Below are 21,305 nucleotides of genomic sequence, written 5' to 3' on the forward strand. Positions count from 1 at the left end.
AGATCCCATTGCAACTGGAGATAACTTTCTTCACTGTCCACTATGCCACCAATCTTGGTGTCATCTGCAAACTTACTAACCACGCTCCCTATATTCTCAGACAAATCAATAGTCTTCAATAAGATCATGTCTGGTCCAATCTAGACCTATGTAATTGGGAGGAGCCTTCATCAGCCGGGGCACTGAGTACAGGAGTTGGGAAATCATGTTGCAGCTATATAAAACATTGGTTAGGCTGCATTTGGAGCATTGTGTGCAGTTCTGGTCACCACACTACCAGGATGTGGAAGCTTTGGAGAGAGTGCAAAGAAGGTTCATCAGGTTGGTGCCTGGTCTCGAGGGTGTTGGCTCTGAGGAGAGGTTGAATAAACGGGGATTGTTTTCACTGGAAAGACGGAGGCTGAGGGGAGACCTGAGAGAGGTCTACAAAATGGTGAGAGGCACAGACAGGGTGGATAGTCAGAGGCTTGTCCCCAAGGTGGAAGTGTCAATTACACAGGGGGACACAGGTTCAAGGTGAGAGGGGGAAAGTTTAAGGGAGATGTATGGGGGAGGTTTTTCACACAGAGAGTGGTGGGTGCCTGGAACGTGCTGCCAGAGGAGGTGGTGGAAACAGACACAATAGCAACATTTAAGAGGCATCTAGATGGGTACATGAATAGGGAGGGAATAGAGGGATACGGACCGAGTGAGGGCAGAAGGTTTTTGTTTAGTTTAGTTAGGGCATCATGATCGGCACAGGCTGGGAGGGCCGAAGGGCCTGTTCCTGTGCTGTACCTTTCTTTGCTCTAAGCCAGTAGGGACTAAGCTCAAGCCATTGAGAGCCCATCAAAGGCATTCTCTGGGAAGGAACATCTAATAACCTTTCTCATGCTGCTTGTAATGACTTCCTTTCTCCAGATTCATTGCTGACGAAGCCCATCGGGACACTGTGTCACATCCGTGAGCTGGACGATGTGCTTCTGAAAGACGTTGGCAACAAGATCAAGCAGGATGGCAGGTACCAGCTGAAAGACCCAACATGCTGCCCTCACACTCAGAAGCAGAGTGTGTGCTGAGGAACCGAGTGTACGTGATTGAGACGGCCCCACCACCACACGCCCATCATATCCCAACTGTATCCCTCTCAAAACATATTTCATTGGCCATGGAGAGCTTTGGGATGATCTGAGGTTGTGAGAGGTGCAGTATAAATACAAATCATTATGAATTCAATCCCCTTAATTCACCAACTATCCAGTTGAACAGGTAAGATTGGAAATTAACTCAGAGTCAGGAACAATCACAGGTTCAGAATGGGAACTTTACAGGAATTGGGATTGAGGAAATAGAGTTTCAGAGATAAGAATTCACAGGATATCAGAGTCAGATCTCCGGGCTCCCAATCACACGATAACAGACATTACATATGAACAAGGAGCAAGAGTAGCCCATTCGGCCCCTCCAGCCTGTTCCACCATTTAAATTTGTTGTAGTTGTTATGGGGGATTTTAACTTTACAAATATGGATTGGAAAAGCTATAGTTCAAGCATGTTAGAGGGGTCAGTTTTTGTCCAATGTGTGCAGGAAGGTTTCCTGACACAGTATGTAGATAGGCCAAGAAGAGGTGAGGCTACATTGGATTTGGTACTGGGTAATGAACCAGACCAGGTGTTAGATTTGGAGGTAGGTGAGCACTTTGGTGATAGTGACCACAATTCGGTTACGTTTACCTTAGTGATGGAAAGGGATAGGCATATACCGAAGGGCAGAAGTTATACCAGGGGGAAAGGTAATTATGAGGCTATTAGGAGAGATTTAGGATACATAGGGTGGAGTAGGAAACTGCAGGGGCTGGGAACATCTGAAATGTGGAGCTTATTCAAGGAGCAGCTACTGCGAGTCCTTGATAAATATGTACCTGTCAGGCAGGGAGGAAGTGGTCGAGCGAGGGAACCGTGGTGTACTAAAGAAGTTAAATCTCTGGTGAAGAGGAAGAAGGAGGCTTACGTAAAGATGAGATGTGAAGGCTCAGTTAGGGCACTGGAGAGTTATAAATTAGCCAGGAAGGAGCTAAAGAGAGAGTTAAGAAGAGCTAGAAGAGGACATGAGAAGACTTTGGTGGATAGGATCAAGGAAAATCCTAAAGCTTTCTACAGGTATGTCAAGAATAAAAGATTGGTTAGGGCAAGATTAGGGCCAGTCAGAGACAGTAGTGGGAAGTTGTGCGTGGAGACTGAAGAGATAGGAGAGGCACCGAATGAGTATTTTTCATCAGTATTCACGCAGGAAAAAGTCAATGTAGTCGAGGAGAATACTGAGATACCGGGTAGTAGACTAGACAGGATTGAGGTACATAAGGAGGAGGTGTTAGCAATTCTTGAGAGTGTGAAAATAGATAAGTCCCCTGGGCCGGATGGGATTTATCCTAGGATTCTCTGGGAGGCTAGGGAGGAGATTGCAGAGCCTTTGGCTTTGATCTTCATGTCGTCATTGGCTTCAGGTATAGTGCCGGAAGTCTGGAGGATAGCAAATGTTGTCCCTTGTTCAAGAAGGGGAGCAGAGACCATCCTGGGGATTATAGACCAGTGAGCCTTACTTCTGTTGTGGGCAAAGTTTTGGAAAGAATTATAAGGGATAGGATTTATAATCCTCCAGAGAGAAATAAATTGATTAGGGATAGTCAACACGGTTTTGTGAAGGGTAGGTGGTGCCTCACAAACCTTATCGAGTTTTTTGAAAAGGTGACCAAAGAGTTGGATAAGGGTAAGGCAGTTGACGTGGTGTATATGGATTTTAGCAAAGCGTTTGATAAGGTTCCCCATGGTAGGCTACTGCAGAAAATGCAGATGCATGGGATTGAGGGTGATTTAGCAGTTTGGATCAGGAATTGGCTAGCTGATAGAAGACAGAGGGTGGTGGTTGATGGGAAATATTCAACCTGGAGTTCAGTTACAAGTGGTGTTCCTCAGGGATCTGTTTTGGGGACACTGCTGTTTGTCATTTTTATAAATGACCTAGATGAGGGTGTAGAAGGATGGGTTAGTAAATTTGCTGATAACACCAAAGTCGGAGGAGTTGTAGACAGTGAGGATGGATGTTACAGTTTGCAGAGGGATATAGATAAGCTGCAGAGCTGGGCTGAGAGGCGGCAGATGGAGTTTAATACAGAAAAGTGTGAGGTGATTCACTTTGGTAAGAATAACAGGAGTACAGAATATAGGGCTAATGGAAGGACTCTTGGTAGTGTTGACGAGCAGAGAGATCTCAGGGTACATGTGCATAGATCCCTGAAAGTTGGCACCCAGGTTGATAAGGTTGTTAAGAAGGCGTACGGTGTGTTAGCTTTTATTGGTAGAGGGATTGAATTTCGGAGCCGTGAGGTCATGTTACAACTGTACAAAACTCTGGTGCGGCCGCACTTGGAGTATTGTGTACAGTTCTGGTCGCTGTTTATAAGAAAGATGTGGAGGCATTGGAAAGGGTGCAGAGGAGGTTTACCAGGATGTTGCCTGGTATGGTGGGAAGGTCTGATGAGGAAAGGCTGAGGGACTTGAGGCTATTTTCAGTGGAGAGAAGAAGGTTACGAGGTGACCTGATTGAGGCATTCAAGATGATCAGAGGATTGGATAGGGTGGACAGTGAGAGCCTTTTTCCTCGGATGGTGATGGCTAACACAAGGGGACATAGCTTTAAATTAAGGGGTGGTAATTATAGGACGGATGTCAGAGGTAGGTTCTTTACTCAGAGGGTAGTAAGGGCGTGGAATGCCCTGCCTGCAGCAGTTGTGGACTCGCCAACTTTAAGGGTGTTCAAATGGTCCGTGGATAGGAATATGGATAACATTGGAATAGTTTAGGTTAGAGGGTCATTAGATTGGTTCCACTGGTCAGCACAACATCGAGGGCCAAAGGGCCTGTACTGCGCTGTAATATTCATTGTTCTATGTTCTAGTCCTGCTGTCCTTTCTAAGCGGGAAGAATCTCTCTACCTCTACCCTATCCATCCCCTTCATTATCTTATACGTCTCTATAAGATCCCCCCTCATCCTTCTAAACTCTAACAAGTACAAGCCTAGTTTATTCAGCCTCTCCTCATAGCTCAACCCCCTCAACTCCGGTATCAGCCTAGTAAACCTCCTCTGCACTCCCTCCAAGGCCAAAATATCCTTGCGTAAGTACGGCGCCCAAAACTGCACACAGTACTCCAGCTGCGGCCTCACCAATGCCCTATACAGCCGCAGCAAGACCTCCCTACTTTTATATTCTTTCCCCCTCGCTATGAAGGCCAGCATCCCATTCACCTTCAAGTGATATGAATCACTTGCTATCAGACTTTGATAACACACAGAATGAGAAGAGAAATACTGGGTGGAATTTAACAGAGAGGCGCTCCAGACATGTTCAGGTTAGGTGGGTTAGCCAAGTTACGTTGTCCCTTAGTGTCAATTATTAATTGTATTAAATATATTAAGAGAGTAAATACATGGGGTTGTGGGGATCGGGATAGAAGAAGGGATTGTGGTCAGTCCAGGCTCGAAGGGCCAAATGGCCTCCTTTGGTACTGTAGGGAATGTATGATTCTATAAAATGTGAACTGTGCTGATTTTGGTGCAAGGGTGCAGGAGATGATATAAAGGCACAATTCTAAAGAATTTTCAGGGAGAGAGCGAACAGGGGCTCCTCTGAATCGATCTCTGGAGTGAATACAGACAGAATGATTCACAAAGCAGGAGATCTTGGACTTCAGAAAGAAAAGTATTCAGCACAAAGATGAGGAGGTCATGCCAAACTTTTACAAAGCTCTGGTTTGGCCCAATGAGAGAATAGTGTCCAGTTCTGGTCACCACACTTTGGGAAGGATGTGAGGGACGTTGAGAGAGTGCGGAGAAAGATTGACCAGGATAGTTCCAGGGATGAGGGATTTTAGTTACAAGGTTCGGGTGGAGAAGCTGGGGTTGTTCTCCTTGGAGTGAAGGGGAGTGAGGAGAGATTGGGTAAAGGTGTACAAGATTGTGACAGGTTTAGATAAGGTGGACAAGGAAACATTGTTAATTAGCCAGTAGGACGAGAACGAAGGATAGCGATGAAAGATTTTGGACAAGAAATGCAGTGGGAGTTTGAGACAGAACCTTCAATGTAGCAGTTCCTAACCCAACAATCTGCCAATCAGAGCACTGGAAGCAGAGACAGTGAATAATTTCAGAACGAAATATGATTGATAGAAATGTAGAACATTGGATCTGGAGGCAGGAGTCGGCAAATCCAGCTCTCCGAGCCTGCTCCACCAATCAGATCCTGGCCAATCCAGCTCTCCGAGCCTGCTCCACCAATCAGATCCTGGCCGATCCAGCTCTCCGAGCCTGCTCCACCAATCAGATCCTGGCCGATCCAGCTCTCCGAGCCTGCTCCACCAATCAGATCCTGGCCGATCCAGCTCTCCGAGCCTGCTCCACCAATCAGATCCTGGCCGATCCAGCTCTCCGAGCCTGCTCCACCAATCAGATCCTGGCCGATCCAGCTCTCCGAGCCTGCTCCACCAATCAGATCCTGGCCGATCCAGCTCTCCGAGCCTGCTCCACCAATCAGATCCTGGCCGATCCAGCTCTCCGAGCCTGCTCCACCAATCAGATCCTGGCCGATCCAGCTCTCCGAGCCTGCTCCACCAATCAGATCCTGGCCGATCCAGCTCTCCGAGCCTGCTCCACCAATCAGATCCTGGCCGATCCAGCTCTTCGAGCCTGCTCCACCAATCGGATCATGGCTGATCCAGCTCTCCGAGCCTGCTCCACCAATCGGATCATGGCTGATCTTTCCCTGGTCTCAAATCCACCTCCCCGCCTGTTCCTCAGATCTCCTTATCCTTTTTTTATTAGAAATGTATTTATCTCCTTCTTGAAACCATTCAATGATTCAGATCCCACCGCGCTGTGGGGCAGCGGGTTCCACAAATTCACCCCCCTCTGTGAGAAGTAGATCCTCCTCATTTCAGTTTGAAATCTACCACCTCTCATTCTATACCTGTGACCTCTTATTGCAGATTGTCCCACAAGGGGAAACATTTGGTCACATTTACTTTATCAGTGTCTTTTAAATTTGTATATCCCTCGATCAGATTCCTTCTCATCCTTCTAAACTCCAGCGAGCACAAGCCTGAACTATGTGATCTCTCCTCATACGTCAACCCTTTCACCCCCGGAATCAAACTTGAGGTAAATAAAGTTATAGGGGATGGAGAGGGAGACTGGAGACTGCCTGTTGTTGTTGATATTGAGAGCTGGAGTGGGATGGGTGGCTGGAATTTTACCCTCTGACCTGCCCAAAGCCAGTGGGGAATGGTGTTCTGTGAGCCGATTGTGGGCAGGGTAAAACTCCAGCCAGGACAGCGATTGACTCCTGCTCTGTGATCAATGACTTTATGATTCCGTAACAACATCCTGAAAGGCGGGAGTGTGATCTAGAGTTAGGAATGTGTGGAGGCAGTGTGTGGCTGCAGCAATACCTGGCAAAGCCTCCATATCACACTGTGATTCTTGGCAAGTTGTCGCGTCCTCCTCAATCCTCACCAATGTGTTTCAGGTGGCCACTCATTATCGATCGATCGGGGCAGGCCAGCACCTTCTTGCGGTATCGGGACACCAACTTCTACGATGCTCTCAATCCTGCGCACATGCAGCCTGAGGTTCTCCGAATGGGACTCCTCGGAGCGATAAGGTAATCCGCTGGCTGGGATTAGGGAATGATTGCATCATCAGTTTCACGTCATATCTGACAGCACTGTCTGTAACTCACACAATTCCACACTGAACCCTCCACGGGAATCGGAGAGGGCGGACCATGGGAAAGTTCCTGACTCCGGGCAGGATTTTACAGTTTTGGGACAAGCACGGCAGTAAAAGCCCACCCTGACTGTTACACAGTACAAAGTCTCACAACACCAGGTTAAAGCCCAACAGGTTTATTTGGTAACAAACGCTACTAGCTTTCGGAGCGCTGCTCCTTCTCCCACTCACCTGGCGAAGGAGCAGCAAGTGATCTGAAAGCTTGTGGCTCGTGCTACCAAATAACCTGGTGTTATGAGACTTCTCACTGTGTTTACCCCGGCCCAACACCGGCACCTCCACATCATGCCTGTTACACTGTCAGACACACTAAGACCAGAAAATCCTGCCCGAGGTCAGTGGGTATTTGCACGGTTCCTGTCCCACCCACTACGATTCCCGTGGACCGGGGGACGGTGGGGGGAGTGCAGGAGGTCGGGGTCGGGCAGTGGGGAGAGCAGGGGGAATGCTGACTGACTGTTTATCCCTCCAGGTTTGGGAAGATGCTTGTGATCGATATGATGGAGGTGAACATGTTAGAAGCTGTGGGACGGATATTTGATCAGATTGAGGCGGGGCTGATGGAGAAGTTGCTGAATAAGGAATTACTCCAGAAGAACAGGTGAGGACAAGGGTAATCCTCTGATCTCCCCCTGCACAAGGTACATGAGGAGGGGATTGGGCCGTGCCAGGGCAATGAAGATTTAATCTATAGTTGAAGGTCTGTCAGTCTGGAATCCTGATGTGGGAATGCTGGCGTTGGACTGGCGTAAACACAGGTTTTAGTCCAACCGATTTATTTGATAGTAAACTCACTAGCTTTCGAGGTTTCCCTCTTCGTCAGATGAATGGAGAGTTCTGGCCTCAGACAGAGCATATAAAGCACAGACAGTTTACAGATTACTGATTAGAATGCGAATCCTTACACCTAACCTGCTGTTCAAGACCTGAAGTGGCTGATAATGTGAGTGGAAGGAGCACTGATCACAGGTAACTCTCCATTCACCTGACGAAGAGGCAGTCCTCTCGAAAGCTTGTGAGTATTATCAAGTAGTCTGGAATCCTGCAGCAATCGCTGTTTAAAAACAAATACAGAATATTCAGTAAGATCCATTGCCCTGTCATCTGGTACCATGCACTGATTGGTCAGTATTGTAACTATACCGGACCTTGGTGAGACCACATTTGGAATATTGGGTTCAGTTCTGGTCACCTCACTATAAGAAGGATGTGGAAACATTGGAGAGAGTGCAGAGGAGATTTACCAGGATGCTGCCTGGTTTGGAGGGTAGGTCTTATGAGGAAAGGTTGAGGGAGCTGGGGCTTTTCTCTTTAGAGCAGAGGAGGATGAGAGGCAACTTAATAGAGGTTTATAAGATGATGAGGGGGATTGATAGAGTGGACGTTCAGAGACTATTTCCTCAGGTGGATGTAGCTGTTACTAGGAGGCATAACTATAAGGTTCATGGTGGGAGATATAGGAGGGATGTCCGAGGTAGATTCTTTACTCAGAGAGTGGTTGGGGTGTGGAATAGACTGCCTGCTGTGATAGTGGAGTCGGACACTTTAGGAACTTTCAAGTGGTTATTAGATAGGCACATGGAGCACACCAGAATGATAGGGAGTGGGATAGACTGATCTTGGGTTTGGACATAGCTCGGCACAACATTGAGGGCCGAAGGGCCTGTACTGAGCTGTACTGCTCTATGTTCTAACCCACTCTAGCAACACACATTCCCCATATCCCCCCAGAATGGCAACACCCCCCATTCCTTCCTCTCCAATAATTTCCCTCCCACTGATGTAAGGCTGTCCAGCCTGTAATTACCTGGATTATTCTTGCTACCCTTCTTAAACAAAGGAACAACATTGGCTATTCTCCAATCCTCTGGGACCTCCTCTGTAGCCAGTGAGGATACAAAGATTTCTCTCAAGGCTCCAGCAATTTCCTCCCTTGCCTCTCTCAGTATTCTGGGGTATATCCCATCAGGCCCTGAAGACTTGTCTATCTTGATGCTTCTCAAGAACCCCAAAACCTCCTCCTTTTAGATCTCAACATGACTCAAACTATCTACACACCCTTTCCCAGACTCATCATCCACCAACTCCTTCTCTTTGGTGAATACTGACGCAAAGTACTCATTTAATACCTCACCCATTTCCTCTGGCTCCACACAGATTCCCTCCCTTGTCCTTGAGTGGGCCAACCCTCTCCCTGGCTACCCTCTTGCTCTTTGTATATGTGTAAAAATCCTTGAGATTTTCCTTAATCCTGCTGGCCAATGCTTTTTCATGACCCCTTTTAGCCCTCCGTTCTCCTTTCTTAAGTTTCTATCTACTTTCCTTGTGTTAAGAACATAAGAAATAGGAGCAGGAGTAGGCCATCTAGCCCTTTGAGCCTGCCCCGCCATTCAATAAGATCATGGCTGATCTGAAGTGGCTCAGTTCCACTTTCCCGCTGTCTCCCCATAACCTTTAATTCCCCTGTCTGTCAGAAACCTATCTACCTGTGACTTAAATATATTCAGTGAGGCAGCCTCCACCACTTCAACGGGCAGAGAATTCCAGAGATTCACCACCCTTTGAGTGAAGAAGTTCCTCTTCAACTCTGATCTAAACTGTTCCCCCCCCCCTTATCTTGAGGCTGTGCCCTCTAGTCCTGCTTTGTGTTCCACATTTGCTTTGTGTGTTCCTGTACAGGTATACAGGTCACTGAAAGTGGCAATTCAGGTTGAGAAGGTAGTCACGAAGGCATACGGCATGCTTGCTTTCATCGACCAGGGCATTGAGTTTAAAAATTGGCAAGTCATGTTGCAGCTTTATAGAACATTAGTGAGGCCGCACTTGGAATATAGTGTTCAATTCTGGTCACCACACTACCAGAAGGATGTGGAGGCTTTGGAGAGGGTACAGAAAAGATTGACAAATGCTTCCTTTTTCTCTTTGACTAGGCTCATAATATCTCTCATTATCCAAGGTTCCCAAAACTTGCTTTACTTATCCTTCATCCTTACAGGAATGTGCTGGTCCTGAATCCCTATCAACTTACACTTGAAAGCCTCCCACATGCCAGATGTTGATTTGCCCTCAAACATCTGCCCCCAATCGACGTTCTTCAGTTCCTGCCCAATATTGTTGTAATTAGCCTTCCCCCAGTATAACACCTTCACTTGAGGACTACACTTATCTTTATCCATCAGTACCTGAAATCTTACTGAATTGTGGTCACTGTTCCCAAGCTGCTCCCCTACTGAAACATCGACTACTTGGCTGGGCTCATTCCCCAATACCAGGTCCAGTATGGCCCTTTCCCTCGTTGGACTATCTACATACTGTTTCAGGAAGCCCTCCTGAATGCTCCTTACAATCTCTGCCCCATCCACACCCCCAGCTCTGAGTCCCAGTCAATATCGGGGAAGTTAAAATCTCCCACCACAACAACCCTGTTACTTTTACACTTTGCCAAAATCTGCCTACATATCTGTTCCTCTATCTCCCGCTGGCTCTCGGGTGGTCTATAGTAAACCCCCAACATTGTGACTGCACCCTTCCTATTCCTGAGCTCTATCCATATTGCCTCACTGTATGAACCCTCCGAGGTGTCCTCCCGGAGTAAAGCTGTGATATTCTCCTTAATCAGTAGTGTAACTCCCCCACCCCTTTTACATCCCCCTCTATCCCACCTGAAACATCTGTATCCTGGAATGTTAAGCTGCCAATCCTGTCCTTCCCTTAACCAAGTCTCTGTAATGGCAACAACATCATAGTTCCTAGTACTAATCCGAGCTCTAAGTTCATCTGCCTTACCCGTTACACTTCTCACATTTCTTTGAAAGAGGAGGAAGGAGGGAAACACTAATGTTGTGTTTGGGGTTTCCTGCTCCTTGACACCAGATCTTCCGCTTCCCACTTCTTGGTAAATGTTGCTGGTCCGATTTCACCCAGAATGCACCAGGGAAGCCCCTCAGCCATTTCTACTGGGTTGTGATAAATGAGATTATGTTCATGAGATTGTAATTAATATAATTATGCTAATGAGGTTATGATCAACGAGATTATGCTCATGAGACCATGATGAGCAATTATGATAACAAGATTATGAACGAGATTTTGCTAATGAGATTATGATGGTTGTAAAAACATGTAAATTGGTTTCTCGCCCGTTCTGGATGGGCTCCCGATCGTGATGATTTTCTTTCAGTGGTAAAATGGGAAAGGGTGCAAAAATGGGCACCATTCCCGCTCACCACTTTACGCCCAATTTTAGGAAATTTTCCTGCCACAAAACGGGTGTAAGGAGGTTGTAAAATTCTGTCCATAGAACTTTGCACCCCAGAAATAGGCCCTTCAGCCTATCATGGCTGTGTGGCCATCAAGCACATACCTATCCCAATCCCACTTTCCAGCACTTGGTCCATTGCCCTGTGTGTGATGGTGTTTCAAGGTCTCATCGAAATGCTTCTTAAATTCTCTGAGGTTCCTGCCTCTACCACCCTTCCAGGCAGCGAGTTCCAGATCCCCACCACCCCCTGGTGAGAAAGTTTTTCCTCAAATCCCCTTTAAATCTCCGCCCTCTGGTTATTGACCCATCTATTAACCGGAAAATAATCTTCCTATCCACCCTATCGGTGTTGCTCAATGTTCTACATCTCAATCAGGTCACCCCTCAGTCTGCTCCAGAGAAAACACCCCAAGCCTATCCAACCTCTCTCTATAACTGAAATGTTCCATCCCAGGCAGCATCCTGGTGAATCTCCTCTGCACCCCCTCCAGTGAAATCACATCCTTCCGATAATGTGGTGACCAGAACTGTACACAGTGCTCCAGCTGTGACTCGATGAGTATTTTCTATAGCTCCGTCAGAAACCCGTTCAGACTGGGGAACCCCCACTGCAGTGGTCTCTGGAGCCCAGCCTATCCGTATGGCAGCAGGCTGTGAGAGGTGGCGGGGTTTGTGTGCCATACTGACTTTCCCGATACTGGGCGTTAAGCCATCATTATTCTAAAATGTCAGACAATGGAGTAATTTAGGAACCTTTGAAATCCTGCCATTTCTCTGAAATCTTCCCTCAGCACCACATTCTTCTTTCTATACATGTCATGAATCAAAATGTGGACTACATCTTCTAGTTGTTAACCACATGGTGGAAGAGCAATGTGGACAGTACAGAGCTGGTCACACCACAGGTTCACTTTTGTGAACCTTTACCCTCCCCTCCCCTGAATCTGGCTAAGTTAGGGGTTCCATTCGTAGACACGCAGGGTAGAATAGGTGTAGGGTGATGCGGCGGCGCGGGCTCGTTGGGCCGACGGGCCTGTTTCCCGTGCTGGGTTGTTCTTTGTTCTTTTGTTCTTTGTTCACAACATGTCGGCAGAGAGGTGAGCACTCCGGTGTAGAAGGAGCTGGCAGGTAACCCTCGGAGCTGGGTGCAGCACCACATGGACCAACTGTGTGGGTCACAAGGAGGAGGCGGTGGGAGATTCTGCAGTGAGGGGAACAGGGTGGTGTAGGCATGACTCCAGGATGGTGTGGGCTCCATGGTGCCAGGGTGAGGGATATCACACAATGGCTGTATTCCTAAAGGGAAGGGTGAACAGCCAGAGGCTGTTGTTCACATTGGTACCAACAAGATGGATAGAGAGAGGGAGGAGGTACTGAGTGCAGATTCTGGGTAAGAAATCAATAAAAGGAGCAGTAATCTCCAGAACCCGCTGCAGCACATTCACACCGATTCCTGGCCACTGGGGAAGTGGGTGCTGTGTAAACCAGGCAATTTACATCTCGGTGCTGAATGGGAGCAGTATCTGCTGGGAGGTTGGCGAGTGCTGTTTAGACGGGGTTGGTAAGGGGGGCAAGGGACTCAGATGGGGCAACATCAGAAACTGGAAACGGCAGAAAGTCAGTGAGTCTGGAAGATGAAATATAGAAAATGAAGGAGTTTGGAGATGCTGCAGTGTTTCAATGTGAGGAGATAAGCGGAGAGTCCAGGTAGAAAGGTCACACTTATTACTGTAAGGACGCTGCAGCACGATCAGGAATAACAGATCAGCATTCCTGCTCCCAGGATTTCAGACCTGATCGGGAGGGAGGGCAGAGCTGTAATTGCAGCTGTGAGGAGGGATGATAGGTTAGAAGGGTCATCAGTTGAGACCATATGGAGAGACCTTCGGAATAGAAATAGGTTCAGTCACATTAATGGGAGTGACTATAGACTCTCAAACAGTCAGAGGCAGATTGAACAACAAAGTATGTAGGTTAATCTCTGAGAAATACCAAAACAATAGGGCCGTAATAGGGGATTTTAACTACCCCAATATTACCTGAGAGTATAAGGGGCTGTGGTTGGCACATGTTGACACTAAGTTGGCATTGGGGTATAAAATGGCTTGGGCTGTGGGTGAAGATTTCTAGGTTGGAATTGGGGCTACAAAGGGCTGTGGGGTATGGGGGTAGAGGGATGCCAGTTGCTGTGGTTTATATGAAGGGTTAGGGTGTGGGTGAAGATGCTGTGATTGGCTGGAGGTTGGGAGGATGGTGAGGGACCACTTTCTCTCAAATTCAACTTGCGTAGCTGGGAGTTTTCCCAACTCTGCACTCCTGATTTGAGAGTGTAATATCACAGGTAATACCTAATCGCTTTGTGTTAAAATAAAGGCTTAGCTGAACTTGTTTACTTTTCTATTTTACGTCTATCTGTCGAGTAAAGGATGCTGTCTGCTATTTCACAGCTACCAGACTGAGTAGCCTGTGTGAAGGGTCTGGATACAGATACTGACAGTTGTGTGTGTGTCTGAAGCATTTTCAAATGACATTGCTTATCTCTCTGACTTGCTGGTTATGTTCCTGTGAAGCGATCTGCAATATTTAGAACATAGAACATAGAACATAGAACATAGAACATTACAGCGCAGAACAGGCCCTTCGGCCCACGATGTTGCGCCGACCAGTTACAAAAACAATGACCCACTAGCCTATACCAATCCCTTTTCGTCCATAAACCTATCCAGAGATCTCTTAAACGCCCCCAAACTAGACGCATTTACAACTGCAGCAGGCAGGGCATTCCAATCCCTCACCACCCGCTGGGTAAAGAACCTACCCCTGACATCCGTCCTGTAGCTACCCCCCCTTAATTTAAAGTCATGCCCCCTCGTGCTAGCTTTCTCCATCCGAGGAAAAAGGCTATCACTATCCACCCTATCTAAACCCCTAATCATCTTATATGTTTCAATAAGATCCCCTCTTAGCCGCCTTCTTCCCAACGAAAACAACCCTAGATCCCTCAGTCTCTCCTCATAGGACCTCCCCACCATACCAGGCAACATCCTAGTAAACCTCCTCTGCACCCTCTCCAACGCCTCCACATCCTTCTTGTAATGCGGGGACCAGAACTGCACACAGTACTCCAAGTGCGGCCGCACTAGAGTAGTGTACAGTTGCAACATTACACTGCGACTCCTAAATTCAATCCCCCTACCAATAAACGCCAAGACACCGTACGCCTTCTTGACAACCTTATCTACTTGATTCCCAACTTTCAGGGATCTATGTACACACACACCTAGATCCCTCTGTTCATCCACACTATTCAAAGTCCTCCCGTTAGCCCTATACTCGACACATCTGTTGCTCCTACCAAAGTGAATTACCTCACACTTCTCCACATTAAATTCCATCCGCCACCTCTCGGCCCAGCTCTGCAACCTATCTAAGTCTCCCTGCAGACTATGACACCCTTCCTCACAATCTACCACACCTCCAACTTTGGTGTCATCAGCAAATTTACTAATCCACCCAACTATACCCTCATCCAGATCATTAATAAAAATTACAAACAACAGTGGCCCCAAAACAGATCCCTGAGGCACACCACTCGTAACTGCACTCCATGATGAATATTTACCATCCACCACCACCCTCTGTCTCCTATCTGCTAGCCAATTCCTGATCCAACTTCCTAGATTACCCACAATCCCATACATCTGCATTTTCTGCAGAAGCCTACCATGGTGAACCTTATCGAACGCCTTACTAAAATCCATGTATACCACGTCAACTGCCTTACCCCCATCCACCTCTTTGGTCACCTTCTCAAAAAACTCAATAAGGTTAGTAAGGCACGACCTACCCGCTACAAAACCATGCTGACTATTTCTAATCAATTCATTACACTCCAAATAACTATAAATCCTATCCCTAATAATTTTTTCTAAAACCTATTTTAGTCAATATGGAAGTGATTATATAAATATACATGTTGTCGTTTCTCCTGATAGGTTCCTGTCTTTGCTTCGACCTGGCGATGGACCAGAATATTCCCGCAATGAATTCTCTCCCATTCGAATAGAGAAATTCCAGCTGATTGTGATATCCAAACTACTAAATCTCCCAGACGAACTGCTCAAAATCTTCTATCCAATTCAAATAGTCATCAAATAACCAACACACACAAAGAGGGAGCGGAAATGTCTCTGAAAAGGCTGAGTATGATTGGGTGCTAAATTCCACATTGGGTTTCTGAACTCAGTGAAACTCTGTAGCAGGAATCAAACTTCCAGCAACAATCCTATGGGAAGAGAACGAGGACAAGTCACTAGGTTTGGAATTGGTCTATTTTTTTATAAAGAATCTCAGATTTCCACAGATTGTGATGTCAGTCAGAGTTGTACTTTATGGCAAAATAAAAATTGGAGGGAATTCCTGCCTTAAACATCTCCATCTCCTGGAAATGTTTCCTGTCTCTAAGATAGTCCTGAAACCGAGATAAAAAATAAATATGCGGATGCTGGAAATCTGAAACAAACAGAATGCTCGATACACTGAGCTGCTCTGGAAGCTTCTGTGGAGAGAGAAACAGAGTTCAGAACTCTGAGCAAGAATTGGATAGCCTCAAAACATTAAGCCTATTTCTCTCTCCACAGATGGTGCCAGACCCACTGAATTTCCTGTTTCTAATTCTTCAAACCAAGCAGTGACCAATCCTGTGGACACCCATGTAGCCTGGGAGTAAATTTGATTTGCTAATGTTGTAATGAAATTCTTTTAGGATGCCCACATTGTTAGTGTTATTATTGTATATCAGCCAGACCATGGTGGTTATTTTCCAGACGTCGCTGGATTCCGGGGAAGTGCTGGAAGATTGGAAAACGGCTAATGTTACGCCGTTGTTTAAGAAGGGTGCCAGGCAAAAGGCGGGGAATTATAGGCCGGTTAGTTTAACGTCTGTTGTAGGTAAAATGTTAGAATCCGTCATCAAGGAGGAAATAGCGAGGCATCTTGAAGGGAATTGCTTGATAGAACAGACGCAGCACGGTTTCGTTAAAGGGAAGTAGTGTCTGACAAATTTACTGGAGTTCTATGAGGACGTATCTAGGGCGGTGGATAGAGGAGAGCCGGTGGATGTGGTCTTTCTTGATTTTCAGAAGGCGTTTGACAAGGTACCTCACAAGAGGTTATTGCAGAAGGTCAGGGGGCATGGAGTTGGGGGTAGGGCGTTAGCGTGGATAGAGGACTGGTTATCAAATAGGAGGCAGAGAGTGGGGGTCAATGGGTGCTATTCGGATTGGCGGATGGTGACTAGTGGAGTGCCCCAGGGGTCGGTGCTGGGGCCTCAGCTATTTACCATTTATATAGATGATCTGGAGGAGGGAACCGAGTGTAGGGTGTCGAAATTTGCTGATGACACCAAGATTGGTGGAACGGCAAATTGTGCGGAGGGTGTGGAGAGTCTACAGAAGGATCTAGATAGGCTGGGCGAATGGGCCAGGAAATGGCAAATGGAATTTAATGTTGGCAAGTGCGAGGTGGTCCACTTTGGTAGGAATAATGGTAGGAAGGACTATTACTTACGTGGCGAAAAACTGCAGCAGGCGACGGTGCAGAGGGACCTCGGGGTCCTTGTGCATGAGTCGCAAAAACCCAGCTTGCAGGTGCAGCAGGTGGTCAGGAAGGCGAATGGGATGCTGGCCTTCATAGCGAGGGGGATTGAATATAAAAGTAGGGAGGTCTTGCTGCAGCTGTATAGGGCATTGGTGAGGCCGCAGCTGGAGTACTGTGTGCAGTTTTGGGCACCGTACTTACGCAGGGATATTTTGGCCTTGGAGGGAGTGCAGAGGAGGTTCACTAGACTGATACCGGAGTTGAGGGGATTGAGCTATGAGGAGAGGCTGAATAAACTGGGCTTGTACTCGTTAGAGTTTAGAAGAATGAGGGGAGATCTCATTGAGACGTATAAGATGATGAATGGGGTGGATAGGATAGAGGTGGAGAGACTCTTCCCGCTCAGAAAGGACAGTAGGACTAGGGGGCACAGCCTCAAGATAAAGGGGGGGCGGTTTAGAACGGAGTTGAGGAGGAACTTCTTCACTCAAAGGGTGGTGAATCTCTGGAATTCTCTGCCCGTTGAAGTGGTGGAGGCTGCCTCGCTAAATATTTTTAAGACGCGGGTTGATGGGTTTTTGATAAGAGAGGGGATTAAGGGTTATGGGGAGAGGGCGGGAAAGTGGAACTGAGCCACGACAGATCAGCCATGATCTTATTGAATGGCGGGGCAGGCTCAAAGGGCTAGATGGCCTACTCCTGCTCCTATTTCTTATGTTCTTATGTTCAACGTCAGTGCTTCACCCACATGTTCTCCACCCCATATCCCCCCTGCTCCGATAGCCCCAAGTGAGGGTCTGTGTGCACAATCAGCAATCTTTAAACCAGAGCTTTGTCTGCCTCTTTCTGGGAGCTTGCTGCTGGGATTCCAACATAACTAAGGGGGTTTCACACCAGAGTCTCCCTTACGGCAGCATCAGTTGCTTCTTGCCTGCTTGTTTTCTGTAGTGAACAGCCTGGGTGTTAGGATTGCGGCTGTATGGTCTCACCAGACAATGCGAGTTAATGTTAACAGCAGCTGTTTCAATACACAGCCTGGTCTAAACTGAAGACAACCAGGTTGTAATTTAATCATTGCCAATATGTGTAAATCCATCACAAATCGAACCTCATTCTACACTCAGTTTGTATTCTGCATGACTTGAGTTTCAGTGATACCTGTTCCATATCCCCTGACCAACCGGGTAAATACAACAGTCAGAGGGTCACAGAGGTTTACAGCATGGAAACAGGCCATTCGGCCCAACTTCTCCATGCCACCCTTTTTTTTAAACTCCTAAGCTAATCCCAATTGCTCACATTTGCCCCATATTCCTCTATACCCATCGTACCCATGTAACTCCCTACAGCCACCCGATTGTAGATCACACAGTGAGAATCCTTGTGTGTAGATTCCTGGTGTCCCACTCTGGATACAGACTGTACCACATCCCTGCTGGGAACGCTGGGACATTTTGTAACACTGGAGGGGCTGAAAGTGTTCACACAGTTTGTTAAATACAACACCATGACATTCCTGCACACTGTCCTACACCCCGGGGGCTTCGAATCACCTCACTGTGTGGGTGGTACACACTATCTCTCAGTGTGTGGGCGGTACACGCTGTCTCTCAGTGTGTGGGTGGTACACGCTATCTCTCAGTGTGTGGGTGGTACACGCTATCTCTCAGTGTGGGTGGTACACGCTATCTCTCAGTGTGTGGGTGGTACACGCTATCTCTCAGTGTGTGGGTGGTACACGCTATCCCTCAGTGTGTAGGTGGTACACGCTATCTCTCAGTGTGTGGGTGGTACACGCTATCTCTCAGTGTGTGGGTGGTACACGCTATCTCTCAGTGTGTGGGTGGTACACGCTATCTCTCAGTGTGTGGGTGGTACACGCTATCTCTCAGTGTGTGGGTGGTACACGCTATCTCTCAGTCTGTGGGTGGTACACGCTATCCCTCAGTGTGTGAGTGGTACACGCTATCTCTCAGTGTGTGGGTGGTACACGCTATCTCTCAGTGTGTGGGTGGTACACGCTATCCCTCAGTGTGTGAGTGGTACACGCTATCTCTCAGTGTGTGGGTGGTACACGCTATCTCTCAGTGTGTGGGTGGTACACGCTATCCCTCAGTGTGTGAGTGGTACACGCTATCTCTCAGTGTGTCGGTGGTACACGCTGTCTCTCAGTGTGTGGGTGGTACACACTATCTCTCAGTGTGTGGGTGGTACACACTATCTCTCAGTGTGTGGGTGGTACACGCTGTCTCTCAGTGTGTGGGTGGTACACACTATCTCTCAGTGTGTGGGTGGTACACGCTGTCTCTCAGTGTGTGGGTGGTACACGCTATCTCTCAGTGTGTGGGTGGTACACACTATCTCTCAGTGTGTGGGTGGTACACGCTGTCCCTCAGTGTGTGGGTGGTACACACTATCTCTCAGTGTGTGGGTGGTACACACTATCTCTCAGTGTGTGGGTGGTACATGCTATCTCTCAGTGTGTGGGTGGTACACGCTGTCCCTCAGTGTGTGGGTGGTACACACTATCTCTCAGTGTGTGGGTGGTACACGCTATCTCTCAGTGTGTGGGTGGTACACGCTATCTCTCAGTGTGTGGGTGGTACACGCTGTCTCTCAGTGTGTGGGTGGTACACGCTATCTCTCAGTGTGTGGGTGGTACATGCTATCTCTCAGTGTGTGGGTGGTACACGCTGTCCCTCAGTGTGTGGGTGGTACACACTATCTCTCAGTGTGTGGGTGGTACACGCTATCCCTCAGTGTGTAGGTGGTACACGCTATCTCTCAGTGTGTGGGTGGTACACGCTATCTCTCAGTGTGTGGGTGGTACACGCTATCTCTCAGTGTGTGGGTGGTACACGCTATCTCTCAGTGTGTGGGTGGTACACGCTATCTCTCAGTGTGTGGGTGGTACACGCTATCTCTCAGTGTGTGGGTGGTACACGCTATCTCTCAGTGTGTGGGTGGTACACGCTATCTCTCAGTGTGTGGGTGGTACACGCTATCTCTCAGTGTGTGGGTGGTACACGCTATCTCTCAGTCTGTGGGTGGTACACGCTATCCCTCAGTGTGTGAGTGGTACACGCTATCTCTCAGTGTGTGGGTGGTACACGCTATCTCTCAGTGTGTGGGTGGTACACGCTATCCCTCAGTGTGTGAGTGGTACACGCTATCTCTCAGTGTGTGGGTGGTACACGCTATCTCTCAGTGTGTGGGTGGTACACGCTATCCCTCAGTGTGTGAGTGGTACACGCTATCTCTCAGTGTGTCGGTGGTACACGCTGTCTCTCAGTGTGTGGGTGGTACACACTATCTCTCAGTGTGTGGGTGGTACACACTATCTCTCAGTGTGTGGGTGGTACACGCTGTCTCTCAGTGTGTGGGTGGTACACACTATCTCTCAGTGTGTGGGTGGTACACGCTGTCTCTCAGTGTGTGGGTGGTACACGCTATCTCTCAGTGTGTGGGTGGTACACACTATCTCTCAGTGTGTGGGTGGTACACGCTGTCCCTCAGTGTGTGGGTGGTACACACTATCTCTCAGTGTGTGGGTGGTACACACTATCTCTCAGTGTGTGGGTGGTACATGCTATCTCTCAGTGTGTGGGTGGTACACGCTGTCCCTCAGTGTGTGGGTGGTACACACTATCTCTCAGTGTGTGGGTGGTACACGCTATCTCTCAGTGTGTGGGTGGTACACGCTATCTCTCAGTGTGTGGGTGGTACACGCTGTCTCTCAGTGTGTGGGTGGTACACGCTATCTCTCAGTGTGTGGGTGGTACACGCTATCTCTCAGTGTGTGGGTGGTACACGCTGTCCCTCAGTGTGTGGGTGGTACACACTGTCTCTCAGTGTGTGGGTGGTACACGCTATCTCTCAGTGTGTGGGTGGTACACACTATCTCTCAGTGTGTGGGTGGTACACGCTATCTCTCAGTGTGTGGGTGGTACACGCTATCTCTCAGTGTGTGGGTGGTACACGCTATCTCTCAGTGTGTGGGTGGTACACGCTATCTCTCAGTGTGTGGGTGGTACACACTATCTCTCAGTGTGTGGGTGGTACACACTATCTCTCAGTGTGTGGGTGGTACACGCTGTCCCTCAGTGTGTGGGTGGTACACACTATCTCTCAGTGTGTGGGTGGTACACGCTGTCTCTCAGTGTGTGGGTGGTACACACTATCTCTCAGTGTGTGGGTGGTACACACTATCTCTCAGTGTGTGGGTGGTACACGCTGTCCCTCAGTGTGTGGGTGGTACACGCTATCTCTCAGTGTGTGGGTGGTACACGCTATCTCTCAGTGTGTGGGTGGTACACGCTATCTCTCAGTGTGTGGGTGGTACACGCTATCCCTCAGTGTGTGAGTGGTACACGCTATCTCTCAGTGTGTCGGTGGTACACGCTGTCTCTCAGTGTGTGGGTGGTACACACTATCTCTCAGTGTGTGGGTGGTACACACTATCTCTCAGTGTGTGGGTGGTACACGCTGTCTCTCAGTGTGTGGGTGGTACACACTATCTCTCAGTGTGTGGGTGGTACACGCTGTCTCTCAGTGTGTGGGTGGTACACGCTGTCTCTCAGTGTGTGGGTGGTACACGCTATCTCTCAGTGTGTGGGTGGTACACG

General features: G+C 48.0%; 1 protein-coding gene across 1 annotated transcript in view; it reads left to right on the forward strand.

Moving 5' to 3' along the window:
• LOC145361852 (IQ motif and ankyrin repeat domain-containing protein 1-like) overlaps positions 1 to 15,422 on the forward strand; it is a 128,856-nt gene extending 113,434 nt beyond the window's left edge. Inside the window, exons 10-13 of the mRNA XM_080217829.1 lie at positions 901 to 1,000; positions 6,559 to 6,693; positions 7,294 to 7,422; positions 15,078 to 15,422. Coding sequence (XP_080073955.1) covers positions 901 to 1,000; positions 6,559 to 6,693; positions 7,294 to 7,422; positions 15,078 to 15,240 — 527 coding nt within the window. The 3' untranslated portion in view covers positions 15,241 to 15,422. The remainder of the gene's footprint in view (positions 1 to 900; positions 1,001 to 6,558; positions 6,694 to 7,293; positions 7,423 to 15,077) is intronic.
• The last annotated feature ends 5,883 nt before the right edge of the window (positions 15,423 to 21,305 follow it).

Source organism: Carcharhinus amblyrhynchos, chromosome 2, assembly GCF_965287045.1.
Source record: "Carcharhinus amblyrhynchos chromosome 2, sCarAmb.v2.hapA, whole genome shotgun sequence".
In the NCBI taxonomy this organism is placed as follows: domain Eukaryota; kingdom Metazoa; phylum Chordata; class Chondrichthyes; order Carcharhiniformes; family Carcharhinidae; genus Carcharhinus; species Carcharhinus amblyrhynchos.